Source organism: Tachyglossus aculeatus, chromosome 2, assembly GCF_015852505.1.
Source record: "Tachyglossus aculeatus isolate mTacAcu1 chromosome 2, mTacAcu1.pri, whole genome shotgun sequence".
Lineage (NCBI taxonomy): Eukaryota > Metazoa > Chordata > Mammalia > Monotremata > Tachyglossidae > Tachyglossus > Tachyglossus aculeatus.
Window position 1 is genome coordinate 60519379 of NC_052067.1, and position 19020 is coordinate 60538398.

General features: G+C 39.2%; 1 protein-coding gene across 1 annotated transcript in view; it reads right to left on the minus strand.

Moving 5' to 3' along the window:
* OPRM1 (opioid receptor mu 1) overlaps nucleotides 1–19020 on the minus strand; it is a 56146-nt gene that overhangs the window by 9291 nt on the left and 27835 nt on the right. Inside the window, exons 2-3 of the mRNA XM_038768412.1 lie at nucleotides 3243–3595; nucleotides 1167–1687 (exon numbers count right to left, since the gene is read on the minus strand). Coding sequence (XP_038624340.1) covers nucleotides 1167–1687; nucleotides 3243–3595 — 874 coding nt within the window. The remainder of the gene's footprint in view (nucleotides 1–1166; nucleotides 1688–3242; nucleotides 3596–19020) is intronic.

Below are 19020 nucleotides of genomic sequence, written 5' to 3' on the forward strand. Positions count from 1 at the left end.
TTTTATTACATTTAAATAACTTAGGTTACAATATCTTCTGAAGATAGGCACATTAAGGGATTTAAGTTTTAATCCAAATTCAAATGCTAGTTTTAAACATTTGAAAGATGTTGCTATTCATCATAACCCAAAGCTGCATACAATAGTTATCAAATATATATGGTCCCTAAGTGATTTCACATCTACATTTTGTTAATATTCTAATAAAACATGAATACTCACGTCAAGAGACGACAGGCATTTTTACCATTGATGATTCTACTACAATCATTAGTCAAAAATGTTTTGTTTAAACTGCACTGAGACATGACTAAAATATTTGCTGTATTGAACTGCTACAACTGGCGCTGCAGGAAATTAATCTTTAGGATCCTTGAGAATTAGGCATAAGAGTGTTGGCACCAGCTGCAGTGCTGGAGAGAGCACCAGTAGTAATGCGGATTAGACTCCTGCCATTGTGTTGGATCGAGGCTAACCAGGTAAAGCTGTCTGGGCCGTGTTTCAGCTTGGATAAAACACTACCTAATAGCTAAGCTCCAGAGTTCAGGTTTTGATGAGTGCAAATGGGTCATTGATAAAGAATGGAAGTCAAGTAACCTCATCACCCTTCTTTTCCCCCTTCTCGTTTTTCCCATTTCTGCTTTGCTGACATCACTCTTGAACTGCTAAAACAGGATTCTGGGATCCCAGAGAAAGTTTCCGTGCAAGGCAGGTTTCTTCTCTTTGAGTCAAGGAGACACTGCCTGTTCCCAACCAGGCCAAGAAGAATCAGGCTTTTGATCAAATTAATCATGAGCAAAGTGATGTTTGAAATGGTTATTCATGGAAAAAGCCCTGACACTGAAATCAGAGATGAGGCCCTTTAAAGTAGCCTGAAATCCACTTTTTCAATACCTTAGGGGCTTTGGGAATGCACTGATTTTTCTTAGAAGTCCCAGCATTTTCCAGACCCTCTTTCATTGGGACATATATGCTCATGTACAGATGCACATGGACACATATGGTGGGTGAGGAATACAAAATATAAATGAAGAAATAAAAAGTAACCCAAACCTTCCGACACTTAGAGATCAGAGCCCCGTAGTAAAGAGTATAACTTCTGAATTCATATCATCTCTAGGGGGAGCACCTGAATCCAGAGATGACATCTCCACTGCTAGTCATACCTGATGATTAGTCCGGTCCACAGTGTTGGCAGTGGAGGCGTGCTCACGCGTGTTTTGGCGGATTCGGGTGGAGTTTTGTTGCTCAATAGTTGAGGAAGTGGGGATGCAGAACTCTCTGAAGCATCTTTTGAAGTTTTCATCCAGGAACGCGTAAAGAACTGGATTAAGGCAGCTATTTGTGTACCCTAATGCGATGCAGAAGTGCCAGGAAACTGTCTGGAAAGTGGTCTCGGGGATATTGATCAAGGCTTTAATGATGACATAAATGTGAATGGGAGTCCAGCAGACTATGAACACAGCCACCACCACAAGAACCATTCTGGTGATTCTTCTCAGGTTTCTGTCCTTCTCTTTGGAGCCAGACAACATGCGGACACTCTTGAGGCGTAAGATCATCAGGCCGTAACATACAGTAATGATGAGGACTGGCATGATGAAGGCAAATATGAAAACACAAATTTTCAGCAGGTTTTCCCAGTACCAAGATGGGTGGGAAAATGTGAGCGTGCAGTCAATGGAACCTAGAACATAAGAGTATGGAGAAGAATGAGAATGAACAGCACTTAATTTGGATCTATGCAATATCCATTTCATCACTTATTCTTTGCTACATTTGTTTGAAAAGAATTTTAAATGTGGACACTTTTTAAGTGAGTTCAGTTGCTATTAGATAAATATAAATCCCATAGAAATTATTAGCTTTTTATTCACAAATGTGTTAGTTGTTAGGCGTTACCTCAAGATGAGTTTTACTACAGTGAAAGAAAAGTTTCAGAATGCCAACAAGTTGAAATTGGGTCTTTAAAAATTAAGATTGTTTGTAGCATAATCTACTGTTCATGAATATTTTAAGGTGCAGTCTGGGAACTGATGTGATGATCTGGTAAGTTCTTAGGAATCTTGGCATCTGAGAAGTTCTGTTTCCACTTCATAAATTTAAGAGTGGAAGGAACAGTTGTTTCTAAGGTGATATGGAAAACATTTCTCAAGAAACAGTTCAGACTGTTTTTGGTTTTTTTTTCAAATAAGTGTAGTGTAACTAAAAAGGTGCTTTACTTCTCCATTTTTCTGTCATATGACATCATAATTAGGGATTGGGAAAAACCAATTCAAAACTATTTTTTATGCAAGAAGAGGGTCTCTCAAAAATTCCAGTGAAATCTTCAGTTCACAACCTCTAGTGTTTCTGCTTACATTGGTCAAAACCAACTTTCTAGTTAAAGAAAAGATGATTTTCATAAATTGTTCGTTTCACTGAGCATGAGCCTGGAAGTCAGAGGATCTTCGTTCTAATTCCAATTCTGCCCCTTGTCTGCTATGTGACCTTGGGCAAGTCTCTTCATTTCCCTGGTCCTAGTTACCTCATTTGTAAAGTGTATATTAAGACTGTGAGCTCCAAGAGGTACATGAACTGTGTTCAACATGATTAGCTCATTATCTACCCCAGCACTTAGTACAGTGCTAAGTGCTTAACAAATACCATTAAAAAAACCCCACAACTCAAAGTAAACTCAGTTCTGCCAGAAAATAGGTTTTCTCACTATGTGCTTTTAGTTAGCGCATGATGGCAGAATTAGGGATCATTTGTATGAGAGTGAAAACTTGTTTGGATACAGCTCTCAATGCAGTATTTGAACAGAAATGAGCATGTGGGTCTCTGGCATTGGACACAGTGAGTGCCCCAAATTGAGCTTTTCCAACTGTGGTATACTGTAAGAATGAAACCCCCATGTTGTAAGAAAATGAGGTGTACAGTCTGACTGATTTTGCCAATGCAATTATCTCTTGAAATTCTGATAAGCCAACCTCAAGTCTTTCTGTGAACGATAGTCTAAGCCCACTATCTGGTTAAAAGATGATTTTCATAAATCGTTCTTTCCACTCCTAAGCAATATTTTGACGAGGTAGGGATAGATAACTCAGAAGCAAATTGAAATTTACAAATGATGGTGAAACATGCTTAATACTGCATACTTATCGGGTATTTCCTAAAACAAAAAAAAGTAAAATGATCTCAGCTATATTATTGAGTTCCAAATCCTATTTGACTCGACCCTATTACCAGCCAGTACTCACCATTCCTGTATTTAGTTGTTCCCATGAACATAACGGGAAGCCCAATGGTTGAAGAGAGGATCCAGTTGCAAACATTGACAATTTTGGCATTCCTGGGAGTACGGAAATCAAGGGCTTTGACAGGATGACAAACAGCAATGTAGCGATCTATGCTCATGGTGCAAAGAGTAAAGATGCTCGTGAACATGTTATAATAGTCAATGGAGATAGCAATCTTACAAAGGATGGTACCAAATGGCCACGTTCCCATCAAATAGTTGACACTTTGGAATGGCAGAGTACTTGTTGCCAGGGCATCTGCCAGGGCAAGGTTGAAAATATAGATATTGGTGGCAGTCTTCATTTTGGTGTATCTAAAAGACAAAGAAAGACTCCAATTGTAGACTTAGCAGAATGATTAATAACAGACTTAGGGAAAATTGCTAATTCCTTGTAAATAGAGTGAAGCCTATTAAGACTGCTCTTTCAATTCTTCCTTCTCAAACTATTTTAATCCTGGTCTATCAGTTGGTTTTCTCCTAGGGTCATGGCTCAACGGAAAGAGCCCTGGCTTTGGAGTCAGAGATCATGGGTTCAAATCCTGCTCCACCAATTGTCAGCTCTGTGACTTTGGGCAAGTCACTTCACTTCTCTGTGCCTCAGTTACCTCATCAGTAAAATGGGAATTAAGACTATGAGCCCACGTGGGATAACCTGATGACCTTGTAACCTCCCCAGTGCTTAGAACAGTGCTTTGCACATAGTAAGCACTTAATAAATGCCATCATTATTATTACACTAATTGCTAGCACTCATTCTGCTTTCTCTCACCCCCTAGAGAGTCATTCTGCTTGAACTTTTTCTTTTCCCATAATTTTCATTTGAAAAGTTAGGTTCCCTTTTCTAAGTACTGGTAATCAGGTTGGACACAATTCATTTCTCACATGGGGCTCACAGTCTTAATACCCATTTATCAAATGAGGTAGCTGAAGCACAGAGAAATGAAATAGTAATTGTGGTATTTGTTAAGTGTTTACTATGTGCCAAGCACTATAGTAAGAGCTGGGGTGGTTACAAGCAAATCGGGTTGGACACAGTCACCATTTCACGTGGGGCTCACACTCTTACTCCCCATTTTCCAAATGAGGTAACTGAGTCACAGAGAAGTGCAGTGACTTGCACAAGGTCACATAGCAGACAAGTTACAGAACTGGAATTAGAATCCAGGCTGACTCCAGGCCCATGCTCTATCCATTAGGCCACACTGCTTCCCCATCTTACCGACCTGAGTATTCCAACTAAAGTAAACTGGTAACTCAGCAAGGTATTACCCTTGAAGCTGGGAAACCAGTTCCTGAGATTTAAAAGACTTCCTTACCTATTTGGCCTCTTTTCTCTTAATGGTATTTGTTAAGCACTTACCCTGTGTCAGGTACCATACTAAGCACTAGGTAAACACTAGCTAATCAGGTTTGACACAGTCCATGTCCCACATGGGGCTCACAGTCTTAAACCCATTTCATAGATGAGGTAACTGAAACACAGAGCAGTTTAGTGACTTGCTCAAGGTACACAGCAGACACGTGGTGGAGCCGGAATTGGAATTTAGATCCTCTGACATTCAGGCCAGTGCCTGTGTTCTTTCCGCTAGGCCATGCTGCTTCCTATTTGCCATGCTGCTTCCTTTCACACTAAAGGGAAGTAGTATGGCATAGTGGATAGAGCATGGGCCTGGGAGTCAGAAGGTCATTGGTTCTAATCTTGACTCCACCACTTGTCTGCTTTCTGATCTCGAACAAGTCACTTCACTTTTCTGTGCCTCAGTTATCTCATCTGTAAAATGGGGATTGAGGCTGTGTGCCCCACATGGGACAAGGGACTATGTCCAAACCAATTTGCTTGTATCCACCCCAGCACTTAGTACAATGCTTGGCACATACCATCATTAACAAATACTATCATTGTTATTATTATTAAAGACCCTTGTAGGTTCTTTCGTCAACATCCCCATGCACTATATGGGGATTTTATTAAATATCCACAAGGCCCAAGCAACCAAACTGATCCAACTAATCCTGGCTCCAGCACTTGTCCGTTGTATGACCTTGTGCAAATCTTTTAACTTCTCTGTGTTTCAGTCACCTCATCTGTGAAATAGGGATTAAGACTGTGAGCCCCATTTGGGACATGGACTGTGTCTGACCTGATTAGCTTGTATCTACCCCAGCTCTTAGTACAGTGCCTGGAAAATAGTAAGAGTTTAACACATACCATAAAAATTATCAATAAATCAAAGGTATTTATTGAGCATCACTGCGTGCAGTTCCCTGTGCAGTAGAGGTAGTAAACACAAACCCTGCATTCAAGGAGTTTACAGTCTAGTGCAGGGAGACTGACACTGAAATGTAATACAAATAGGGGAAGAGCAGCAGAGAATAAATCAATCAATCAATCAATCGTATTTATTGAGCACTTACTATGTGCAGAGCACTGTACTAAGCGCTTGGGAAGTACAAATTGGCATCACATAGAGACAGTCCCTACCCAACAGTGGGCTCACAGTCTAAAAGGGGGAGACAGAGAACAGAACCAAACATACCAACAAAATAAAATAAGTAGGATAGAAATGTACAAGTAAAATAAATAAATAAATAAATAAATAGAGTAATAAATATGTACAACCATATATACATATATACAGGTGCTGTGGGGAAGGGAAGGAGGTAAGACGGGGGGATGGAGAGGGGGACGAGGGGGAGAGGAAAGAAGGGGCTCAGTCTGGGAAGGCCTCCTGGAGGAGGTGAGCTCTCAGCAGGGCCTTGAAGGGAGGAAGAGAGCTAGCTTGGCGGATGGGCAGAGGGAGGGCATTCCAGGCCCGGGGGATGACGTGGGCCGGGGGTCGAAAAAGAGTATAAAGAGTATAAAGATATACTCCTAAGTACTTTAGGGGTGGGGTTGGAGTTAGTATCAAAGTGTTTAGGAGTACAGACATGGCCTAGCAGATAGAGTATGGGCCTGGAAATCAGTAAGACCTGTGTTCTAATCCTGGCTCTGCTAGCTGGCTGCTGTGTGACTTTGGGCAAGTCACTTTACTTCTCTATGCCTCTGTTACTTCAGCAGTAAGATGGGAATTAAGACTGTGAGTACTGTGTGGGACAGGAACTCTGTCCAACCCAGTTATCTTGTATCTCCCCCATTGCTTACTTCAGTGCCTGGCATACAGTAGTAATTGCTTAACAAATACCATTATTATTGTTATTATTATTGCTTAAGTGTGTAGGTGACAGAGGGAGAGAAAATAAGGTAGGAAGAGGAGAGACATTAGTCAGAGAAGGCTTCTTGGAGGAAATATGAATTTAGTACGAATTTGAAGATTGGGCAGGAGGTGATTGTTGGATAGGAATGGGGAGGGTGTCAGCAAGGGATCTCTAGATTGTAAGATTGTTGTGGGCAGGGAATATGTCTGTTTATTGTTATATTGTACTCTCCCCAACACTTAGGACAGTGCTCTGCACACAATAAGCATTTAATAAGTACGATTGAATGAATGATGAGAGAGAAAAAGATTGAGGCAAAGTAAATAGGTTGGTTTAGTGTTAGAGGAGTGGCTGGGTTGTAATGGGGGAAGAGTGAGGATAGAGAGGCAGGAGAGATCTTATTACCTTAAAGCAGATGCGAAGTGTTTCTTTTAGATGTGAAGATGAATGGGCAACCATTGGAAGTTTATTGAGGAGTGGACAGATGTGCACTGAGCAAAAATGAGGTAACTGAGGTACAGAGAAGTTAAGTTATTTGTTCAAAGTCCCACAGCATAAAAATGACAGGGCCACTTTATCGCTCTTCTTCTTTGCCACCATGGAAAATTGTCCCCTCATCGTGCAGGAGAACTGAAGAGTCAACTGAAGCACAACTCCTCCCAACAACTCATCCCCAAGCCCCAGGGATGTGCAGACCTTATTGATTGATTGATTGATTGCCTGCAGTACTGAGGAATCTGAAGCCCATTCTCCCAAGCTGTAAAGAACTTCCATTTTTTACCCTGTTCTTTTTGCATTGTTCAATCTAGCCTACCATCATTTTCACTGATTTTCCTTTATCCTCCCCTCCTTAGATTTTGACTCCTTTGATAGACAAGCACTCCAGCTTAACTAATTCTCTCCCGGGCAATGTTGTCACGTAAAAAGAGCATGGACTTGGGAGACAGAGGACTTGAGTTCTAATCTGCTTTGTCAATTGCTTGCCATGTGATCTTGGGCAAGTCACTTAATTTATCTGTGCCTCAGTTTCCTCAAATGTAAAATGGGAATTCAATGCTTCTCCCTCCTACTTAGACTGTGAGCCCCATGTTGGACAGGGACTGTGTCCAACCTGATAAACTTGTATCTATTCCAGCTCTTAGAACAGTGCTTGACACATACTAAGTGCTTAGCAAATATCATAAAAAAGCATTTACTACATTCCTTCATCTATGATTGTGCTTAATAAATGTTTTCAATGGGTATCTTATGATGGCAAAAGTTAAGAGTCTTACATAATAGTAACAGGGACCAAATTCCCATGCCAAATTTCAAGACTCCTAAGTAGTATTTTATCCAAAACTCAATAGTATGGATCACATTGTACTCAACATAAAAATACTTTATTACAGGAAATCATTATTTGGTTATTAATCTGAATCACATGAGTATTTCCCACCTTCTTACCTTATTCTTTCTTCCTTTTCAGCCTTCATTTTTCCCATTTCCTTTGCTGACCTTTTTATACCCTTATGTAAAACTGTCACAGGAATAATGAACATTCTGTAAATAACTAGACATAGAAACAAATCAAACCTTATTCTTAATCCTAAACCCCCTTTTCTTATACTTTTCTAATCTATATCACATTTTAAGACTAGAAACAAATTATAGTTATCAGTGGTAAAATCTGTTAGTATTTTCACCAGCAGATATATTAAAGAGAAATGAGTATAATAAGTGGGGAAATTTGATAGTGTTTATAGCCGTTTTTCAAACACATCAGATTTTGCTTTAGGCTAATACATTATTTAGAAATGTGCACTATTGAACAAAATGTAGAAAAAATATAGAAACAAAGGAGAGATTATAAACCTTCTCTAGGTTTGTAATTTGATAGATTTCAGAGGATGCATAAAAATTAAATGAAAATGGCTAATCTCCCAGTCTAAATCTGATGTCTTGATATCACCTGTTACCACAAATAGGTTTAATTGATAGGGTGGCATTATGAAGCTTCATGAGTTTCCATGGGTTCTAAGACAGAAATATATTTATATTTAAAATTTTTTATCGTATTTGTTAAGTGCTTACTATGTGCCAGACACTGTCCTAAGCACTGGGGTAGATACAAGCTAATCAGGTTGGACACAATTCCAGTCCCATTTGAGGCTCACAGTCTTAATCCCCATTTTATAGACGAGGTAACTGAGGTACAAATAAGTGAAGTGACTTGCCCAAGATCACACAGCAAACAAGTGGTAGAGCTGGGATTAGAACCCAGATCCTTCTGATCCCCAAGCCCATGCTGTATTCATTAGGCCATGCTGCTTTCCCTTCCCTATTTAATAATTGTGGTATTTGTTAAGCATTTACTGTGTGCCAGGCACTGTACTTTGCACCAGAGTGGATACAAATTGGGTTGGAGGCAGCATGATCTAATGGAGGGGTTGCAGGACTAAGAGACAGGAGGCCTGGGTTCTAATCTTGCCTCTGCTACTGGTCTGCTGTGTAACCTTAACTTCTCTGACCTGTTTCCTCACTTGGAAATTGAGGCTCATGACACCTACCTCTCCTTGTCTAATTGGAATGTTGTGAAAATAAAATGAAATTATTTGGGCAAAAGTGCTTTGGAAAATGTTTTTAAAGTGCTGTACAAAAAACAAATAAGATGGGCATTCTTGAATGTAGAATATTATATATGGGAAATGGAATTCTGTAGAATTATAGAATAAGGTGACAGGAACAAGGGATAGGCAAATGGAGTTAATTGAGTCTGTTGCAAATGCACAGGATGATCTGATTAGTTCCATTAACTCTGGTGCTCAAACACTTTCCTCAGGGAATGCACCATAGTTGCTTGAGTTGGCATTTTAATCTTCTGAGTTCAGGAAAGTTTGGGTTTATTTGCTATAGCTTTGTAGGATAGTAGAAACATTAGATAACTACCTAGGAGGGTGTTCTGGCTTGTTTTTCTAGTTCTACTTCAAGTGCTATAAAAGAAAAAAAAACCCTTAAAAGTACTCTTGATTTGCACCCATAATTCCTTTTGATTTTACTGACCCTTCATCCCTGTACCCCAATTTTCTTTTAAAGAGATTCCAGCTGAAGAGTTGCTATGATTCTTCATACTGGTAAACCTATGGCACCTCCAGCCTTGATGCTAAGAATCTTCTGGTAGAGTTTCTAAACAATTACTAGCTCTCTTATAAAGCAATGCCAACGTTAAAAAAACCACAAAGGAAAGAATCTGAGCAGATTCTTTAAATATATTCTTTACTGGATCACCCCTCTTCCAAGCCTACTTTACATTTTCCATCTCATCTTCATCCTTAACACAGTGTGTTTTAAATATATATTTTATTTTCATCTTGGTGATTCATCCTAGGAATTGTTGTTTAGTCTGTCTCATCTAAACATGTAGTTTTTCATTTTCATTAATTCCTTCTCCATGACTGATTTGTATGTTAACAAAATTAAGCTTCCTGAGGCATCATCAGTCCCCCAAACCCTGTTAATGATATGAGAAAACTTACTTTTGAATTCTGGCTTTGAATATACAATGAACTTTTGAGAAATAGCATGGTCTAATGGATAGAGCGTAGGCCTGGGAATCAAAGGACCTGGGTTTTTCATCCCAGCTCAGCCGCTTGTCTGCTGTGTGACCTTAGACAAATCATTTCACTTTTCTGGGCCTCTGTTACCTGTAAAATGGGGATTGAGACTATGAGCCCCATGTCAGACAGGGATTGAATCCAACCTGGTGTATCTTGTATCTACCCTTGCACTTAGTACAGTGCCTGGCATATAATAAGGGCTTAACAAATACCATTTAAAAAAATCCAGAAATAAAAATGCCTTATGAGCAAGAAAAGGAACTGAAGATTCAGGAAATGAGGCAGGGCAGACAGTAGTGATCTTCAAACCCAGCTGGGCAGTCATACAGAAGACAAGTTCTCATGAGCTAAATTACCTTTGTTAAAAGCTTGTTGTCAAATTGCCTCCACTGAAAAGAAGTAATTGAGAAAAATACTGGACTTCCTCCTCTCCTAAAGCAGTAACTTGCAATCCAAGGCTATTTTTAATGTAGTTTGTATCTAGCACAGTTTCCCTAAATTACACTTTTGCTCTCTTTCAATCTTGTGGGAGGGGAAAAATGCCACTGCATATCTCTAGGTTTCTCATGAATGAGTAATAAACGAAACCAATTCCACAAAATGAAGGATAACATTAAAAACAAAGCTTTCTAGAGAGTCACTTGAGTAGCCATCTGATTGCTTGGGTGATTCCAATTGGTAAAATCATGCACTTCCTCCTCCTCAATTCTAGAAGATTATAAAGAAGAAAATAGCCAATTGTATAGTTTGGAGGTGAATCTTCCTGTGGTTAGCAAGTCTGACCATGGGGGAGGAGGGACAAAAGTTTGCAAATCTGTTGAGAATGGTGTTTGTCATGAAATAGCCAATATCTGTGACTTCTGGAACAGTGCAGGTGAGTGTTAACTGATATTTTGGTTCAGATGAAAGTTCCCAATCAGCAAAGACTGGACCTAAAATTATTGGATCATTTTTGAAATCAGATGAATGCATCCTTAATATTTGAAAATCTAACATTTTATGTTATGATGTGAGAAAAACATGGGATAATTGGTGCAAAATGCTTTGGAACTTTTTTTAGACGTTCTAAGCAAAAAAAAACATAAGATGGGCATTCTAGAATATGGAATACTCTATATAGAATACTTGTAGTGGAAATACTAAATCAAAATTGAAGTCTTAACATGCACAATAAAATCAGCACCTACCCTTGATTATTGTCCCTAAGTATCACATCAGGTGTTCAGATAAATTCTATTGTATTAGAGGAAAAGAACACATTATGGTATTAAGGACATTGATAAATATAGTTAATTCTCCAATTAGATGGATCATTTGTTCTCTAGCTTTATGTTTTCAGGCAAATAAATGGATTACCCATATAATTAGTTTAAATGACTTTTAAATCCATGTAAAATACCAATTTCTAAAGATTTAGATGTTAAAGCCTTTGATCACAGATGATATGCTTGCCATTACTATGATGATCTGTTCATCAGAGTATCCAGTTGTCTGTTTTACCATCTTGCATCTAGGTGTATATATGGGAAATAAAGAAACTCAACTAGGAATGTACCCACAGCAAAATAAGCCCTGAATCTTTCAGTCCAGAGCTAGAGAGGAAGATTTATATTTAAATTAAATTTAGCAGGTTCCTAGGTAGGAGAATAGATATTTTCAAAATCTTAAGGATGGTAGTAACTGCCACTGTAGATCAATCAGTTAATGGTATTTATTGAGTGCTGTGTGCAGAGCACTGTGCTAAGCACTTGGAAAGTACAATACAATGCAGTTGGTAGGCATGATCCCTGCCCACAGGGATCTTAGAGTTTACAGGATACAGCTGAATTACTGTTTCTTTGTACTGATTATATCTACAAACCCAAATTCACCCCAATACAATGCACCTGGCAGGAAAAAGGAAAGGTGGGAGGAAGGTAGGAGGACATGATATCAGAAGAAGCTGAGAAGGAAGGAGCTAGGAAGAGAAAGATGAGAAGAAGGGGGAAAGGAAAGAATGAATAAGGTTAATAGTGGGAAAATGCCTCCAAAATAAACTCTTCCTTGCTTTTTCACTTTATTCCAATTTCTGAATTCCTGTGTTTCTAAGGATGATTTGAGCTTGTTGTGGGCAGGAATGTGTCTGCTTGTTATATTGTACTCTCGCAAGTGCTTAGTACAGGGCTTTGCACACAGTAAGCACTCAATAAATACGATTATAAATGATATCATTGTAATTAACAGAATACATTAGTCACGTAAAAATCAGCATTTGTTTGGTACAAGTAAACCCTCCTATGAAATTCTGGCTTTAAAAGCTTCCCATTAAGATACATTCGATTTTTTTAACCATTTTTTTGTTTTTGTTTTCCATTTCCACAGTCCCTTGAGAAACATCTGAATTGATTTTAATTACGTTTTCTTATGTCTACAATGAGCTGTAGCTAGATAAGCAGACAAAAAGGAGAACAATCACTAACATTTTCTTGAAAAAGAAGCGATTGTTTTAATTATTAAATGGTCAGTATAGTGTAAGAATATCAGGCTCTTCATGCAAAAACGTTTCTGACATTTCCTTTGATTTTCTACAGTATTTTCATGAGGTATATTGCAGTTCAGGCCAAACTTGTTGAGAATTATATTCCCAAGTAAATGAGCTTTGAAACTAAAAATTAAACATCAGAACCAAATTGTACTTTATCTGGAGGAGAGATGATTTGACAGATGACCTCCCTGTTTCTATCAAGGAATAATTCTCGATTATGGATAACAAGATGAGGACACTGAGCAGTTGGGATAACTGGGGACTGTTTCTCCTCAAAGAGGATATTACACTCTCAATTTCACAAATTCCAGACTCATTTGCAGACAAAATGGTAGTATTTCCTTTCTTTCAGTTTGGGTCACAGTAAGTTTGAATAATAATTTTCAACTGGGAGTACTGCTCTACCCAAACTCAATATCTGTTTACTGATAAGGTGAGTTTGAATCAATTGCCTTCTTTTATTATTATTATTAGAAAATGGTCTGGTCTTTAAAAGAAGCTTCTATTCCAGTGGCTATTGCTCACTCTTAGAGAGTCAGGCTGGATACAAAATGAAGGGAAGGACTGTGAATTAGTAAAGAGGTAAATTCACTTGGACTCTTTGGAGACTCAAATTTAATCCTTTAAGGAAAAAGTCTTATCACAGTCACTCTTGGATTTGCTCATATCGAGTGTAGAAAATAATGTAGTAATTGTTGTTTGAATTGCTCCACATTGACAGATGTGGATCTAGGCTAAGAAACATCACTTTATGGACATAAATAGTTTTATTGGACCATTTGTTTGCATTAGTTCTGCTGGATAAATGTTCAATCCTCCACTTTACTTGATCTCTGCAGACACACCAGCGTTACGGTATTTTCTACCTGTTGAGAGTGCTCTGTTTCTCCTGCTGCAGTTTTCCCATAGTAGTGGATGTCCTAGGATGTTGGCAAACTCTGCTTGGGGCAAATAATGTACTTTTGTGGGAAAAAAATCCAAGGCTACATGTTTTTAATGGTGGAAGCATTTTCAGTCTCATTTAAAAAGCAGGGAATGGGCAATTTACTGTGATAATTTTATCATAGCTCTATGGGCTCTCTGACATCTGTTTTTGTGTTCATCTACTGCTTTTTCATTTTGAAAGTAAGCTCCCTGAGTCTAGTCTATACTTAGACTAGTATAGTGCTAACCACCATAGCTACCACCTGAGAAGCAGTGTGGGCTAGCAGAAGCAGCATGGGCCTGGGAGTCAGAGGACCTTGGTAAATAATCCAGTCTCTGCCATTTCCTTGCTGTGTGACTTTATACAGGTCACTTCTCTGGGACTCAGGTCCCTCAACTATAAAATAGGGATTAAATCCTACACCCTCCTACTTAGACTGTGAGCCCCATTTGTGTTGGGGACTGTGTCTCACCTGATAAACTTGTATCTATTGCAGCACTTAGAACAGTACTTGCCACATAGTAAACACTTAACAAACAGGCTTGATATCTTGATAATGATTTTGTTTTTAAGTTATACCTATTCAGTCTGTTTAAATTCTGAAATTCTAGCACTGCATTTCTAAAACTGCTTTCAATTCACCTGAAATTCTAATCATAATATACATAGTTTTTTAAAAATTTCACCTTCTCTTATTTTATTAAGTAGGAAGAGTTAATTAAGATCCATGAGAATTTAAAGAATGTCAGACTTGTTGGTAAGTATAAATACTTAATAATAATGATAATAACAATAATAATAATGGTACTTGTGTCCAACCTGATTATCAGGCATCTATCCAAGTGCTTAGTATGGTACATGGCACATAACTACTTAGCACTTACTATTATTACTCCTCTAGACAGTAACATAGTTGTGGGCAGGGAATGTTTTTCTACCAACTCTGTTGTATTGTACTCTCCCAAGCACTTAGTACAATGATCTGCACACAGAAAGCACTCAATAAATATTGACTAATTTGTTAAGCATTTACTAGGTGCTAAGCACTTTACTATGCCTGGGATAGATACTAGCGAATTTATTCTGACATAATAGTCCCTGTCCCAGATGAGGCTCAGAGACTAAGAATTAGGGGGAACAGGTACTTAAATCCCCATTTTATAGATGAGGGAAATGAGGAAACTGAAGTTATATTATTTGCGCAAGATCTAGAACCCAGATCCCCTGACTCGAAGGCTTGTGCTCTTTCCACTAGGCATCCTTTGGTGATCAGAAGCTGCTCATATCCATTTATTTTAATGCTTAATTTATTCATGATCATGCCTGTCCAAAATTTTTGACAGCAACTTGAAGTAAAAATGAAAGGCAGTGCAATTAGTCAATGTAGATTTTGGCTACCCTACAGCCTAATGTTTTCAAATATGGGTTTTCATGCACAAATTAGGCTTTTCTTCACATTCTATCAAATTGGTAGGAGATGGGGGTTTCTAGGAAATGAAAAGCAATTATTTAGTTTCTTCCCAGAATTTCCAGAAATGTATTATTTTAGGGGAAAGGTATTTTCCTTCCCCTGTGGAGAACTCAATAGCACTTTTGGGGAGAAAACATGTCACATAAATAAACCAGTCATTTTGTGGAGGAAATAACCTTCATTAATCTTTAAAGCCCATATTTTCAATTCTATGATGAAACATCTTACATTAAAAAAATACAAATAATGCCTTCTGATCTTGGGACAGGCTAATCTAATCTAGAAAAATATGTTTTTATTCAAAGAATGATTTATGACTATTATCTTCTGCAATTACTAGTGAAAATAACCAGACTTCTAAATTTACCAACACAGATATTTGAAGTAGTGTTTATTTAATCTTTTTGGCCTCAAGAAATAACTAATTCTCCTGAAATGATTAAAAATGATTTTGATCTCCTTAATCCAAATTTCACCTAAAATTTGTCCTTGTCTTAGGCATTGCATTTCTTCTCCCCACAGCAGTATCCTTCCTTCATGTTTTCCTGCAGGATACACATCACTAGGAAACAAAATATGTTTAACTTTTCACATAAATCAATGTATTTAATTTAGCATTTTGATGATTATTACTGTCAGGTTGTCCTTTGCTTCAGAGCTGAGGTTGTTGACTATGATACTTTTCCCATAAGTGTGGGTGACATTGAGACAATCTCTTGCATACTTACTTGCTCATTATGCCCAGGGAAGCATAGTAGTGCACCTCTTCTTGCCATTGCTCTTGTACCAATGGTTAAGGGGGAAGAGGTATGGTTCACCAACAGCCGGACTTGAGTTTCAATTGTTTGTTCTATAATGCAGTTGGTTTACACTTGAGCAATCCACCCTCTCTTGCCTAGCTCTCCTGTGTCCAGGGGTGAACTTTATGAGTGTGATGTCTGGGAGGGACAATGGGTGCAGTCAATGCGCCTATAGGTGGTAAGCTCATCTTCTGGACAGAAAGTTTGTTGTGGATGGGAAACATGATGATAATAATAATAATAATGATAATGGTATTAAGTGCTTTTTTGTTCTAAGCACGCACAGGGATAGATACAAGGTAATCAGGTTGTCCTACGTGGGTCTCACAGTCTTAATCCCTATTTTCCAAATGAGGTAACTGAGGAACAGAGAAGTTAAATGACTTGCATAAGGTCACACAGCAGACAGGTGGCAGAGCTGGGATTAGAATGCACATCTTCTCACTCCCAAGCCCATAATCTTTCCACTAAGCCATGCTGCTTCTCATGTCTATCAACTCTGTTGCATTGTACTCTCCCAAGCTCTTAGTACAGTGCTCTGCACACTGTAAGCACTCAATAAATATGATTGATTGATATCTTAGGATTTTGGAGCTAGGCATCATTGAACATTTGCCCATCTTGTGACCTCTCTTTGAATAGGAGGCTTTGAAAGGATCTGGAGAGTCTTTTTCACAGTGTGGAAAAGGGAAACAGAGAACAGAAACAGGAGCAAAATGAATGCTTATATAGAAGAAGTAGACCTTATGTAACTAGACAGAACAGAGCCAGAAATATCAGAAACACCAGAATAGGGTTCAAGGGCAGTAGTTCTGAAAGTAGCTGGTGTTATTAGACCTTCACTCTACCTCTAGGCAGATTTCCCAAGAGTCCTGAGTTCAGTGAGGAAAGATGACTTCCAAATGAGGTGCATCCAGCACACACCTCTGTGAGCCATCCTTTGTCATACAGCCTCAACCTATGATGCTGTGATATCGATTCCCCATTTGGCCAGGCAGTGGACTACAGGTGACATCATCCTTTTGGGAGAGCAACCTTTTTCTCATCATCACTCAGTATCCTGAACAGGAATTGGAAGTGGCAGTTGTAGATTGTATAGGAGTGAGAAAGAAATAGTTAAAACTCTCTGCACCACATCAGCTAGGGAGCCCAAGAGAAGGAGGATTCTGCTTCCCCAGAAAACCCCTTTTCTGGCTCAGGAGAGTACAAGAACACATAAAGGAGAAATGTCTTTCCTGCTTAAAGTACCCTGTTGCCTGGTAGCAGTTTGTACACTATAGTTGAGAGATTATGTGATTTCCAGTATGCAACTAGCAGGAGTTCAGTAATCAATCAATCAATTGTATTTATTGAGCACTTACTGTGTGCAGAGCACTGTACTAAGCGCTTGGGAAATACAAGTTGGCAACATATAGAGACAGTCCCTACCCAACAGTGGGCTCACAGTCTAAAAGGGGGAGACAGAGAACAAAACCAAACATACTAACAAAATAAAATAAATAGAATGGATATGTACAAGTAAAATAAATAAATAAATAAATAGAGTAATAAATATATACAAACATATATACATATATAAAGGTGCTGTGGGGAAGGGAAGGAGGTAAGATGGGAGGATGGAGAGGGGGACGAGGGGGAGAGGAAGGAAGGGGCTCAGTCTGGGAAGGCCTACTGGAGGAGGTGAGCTCTCAGTAGGACCTTGAAGGGAGGAAGAGAGCTAGCTTGGTGGATGGGCAGAGGGAGGGCATTCCAGGCCTGGGGGATGATGTGGGCCGGGGGTCGATGGCGGGATAGGCAAGAATGAGGTACGGTGAGGAGAGTAGCGGCAGAGGAGCGGAGGGTGCAGGGTGGGCTGTAGAAGGAGAGAAGGGAGGTGAGGTAGGAGGGGGCGAGGTGATGGAGAGCCTTGAAGCCCATGGTGAGGAGTTTCTGCCTGATGCGCAGATTGATTGGTAGCCACTGGAGATTTTTGAGGAGAGGAGTAACATGCCCAGAGTGTTTCTGGACAAAGACAATCCGGGCAGCAGCATTAAGTATGGATTGAAGTGGGGAGAGACACGAGATTGGGAGATCAGAGAGAAGGCTGATGCAGTAGTCCAGACGGGATAGGATGAGAGCTTGAACGAGCAGGGTAGTGGTATGGATGAAGAGGAAAGGGCAGATCTTGGCAATGTGGTAATGGTAATGCTAGTTGTATACAGTGAATGAGTGGTAAAGAAAAAAATTATATTACTCCATTATCCATGAGGTTTGGGGTAGGGGAACCATAGTTTCTCAAAAGTCCCCTTTCCTAGGTCAAACCAGTGGAAAAACATGGAAGCCAGTAGGAAGCAAAATGGCCTAATAGAAAGAGCATGAGCCTGGGAATCAGAGGACTTGGGTTCTAATCCCATCTCTGATACTAACCTTCTTTATGATCTTGGGCAAGTCATTTAACTTAGCTGTGATTCAACTTTCTCATCTGTGAAATGAGGCTTCCATACCTGTTCTTCTTCCTACTTTAAACTATTCCTGTCCTTGTGGGACAGAGACTGTGCCTGATCTGATTAATTTATACTTATCCCAGCACTTAAGACAATACTTAGCACATAGTAAGTGCTTAACAAATACCACCACTCCCTCCCCCTTCATATTTAATAGATGATCCCTATTTCCACATTTAAAGCCTTATTAAAATCACATCTCCTCCAAGAAAACTAAGACCTCGTTTTCTCTTCTTCCCCCTCCTTCTGTTTCACCCTTGCACTTGGATTAGCATTCGTTTTTCACCCCACCCTGTGCCCTGCAGTACTGATGTACATATCTGTAATTTATTTATTTATCTAAATGTCTATCTCCCCCTCTAGACTGTAAGTTCCTTGTGGGCAGGGAACATGTCTACCAACTCTATTATATTATACTCTCCCAACATTTGAAAAGCAGCATGGCCTAGTGGAAAGAGCATGGGCCTGGAAGTCAGAGGACCTGGGTTCTAATCCAGCTCTGCCACATACCTGCTGTGGGACCTTGGATAACTCACATCACTTCTCTGTGCCTTAGTTAACTCATCTATAATACGGGGATTCATTCGATCATATTTATTGAGTGTTTATTGTGTGCACAGCACTGTACTAAGCACTTATTGTGAGCCTCATTTGAGTCATGGACTGTGTCTAAACTGGTTAACTTGTATTTATCCCAGTGCTTAGTACCGTGCCTGGCACAAAGTAAGTGCTTAACAAAAATC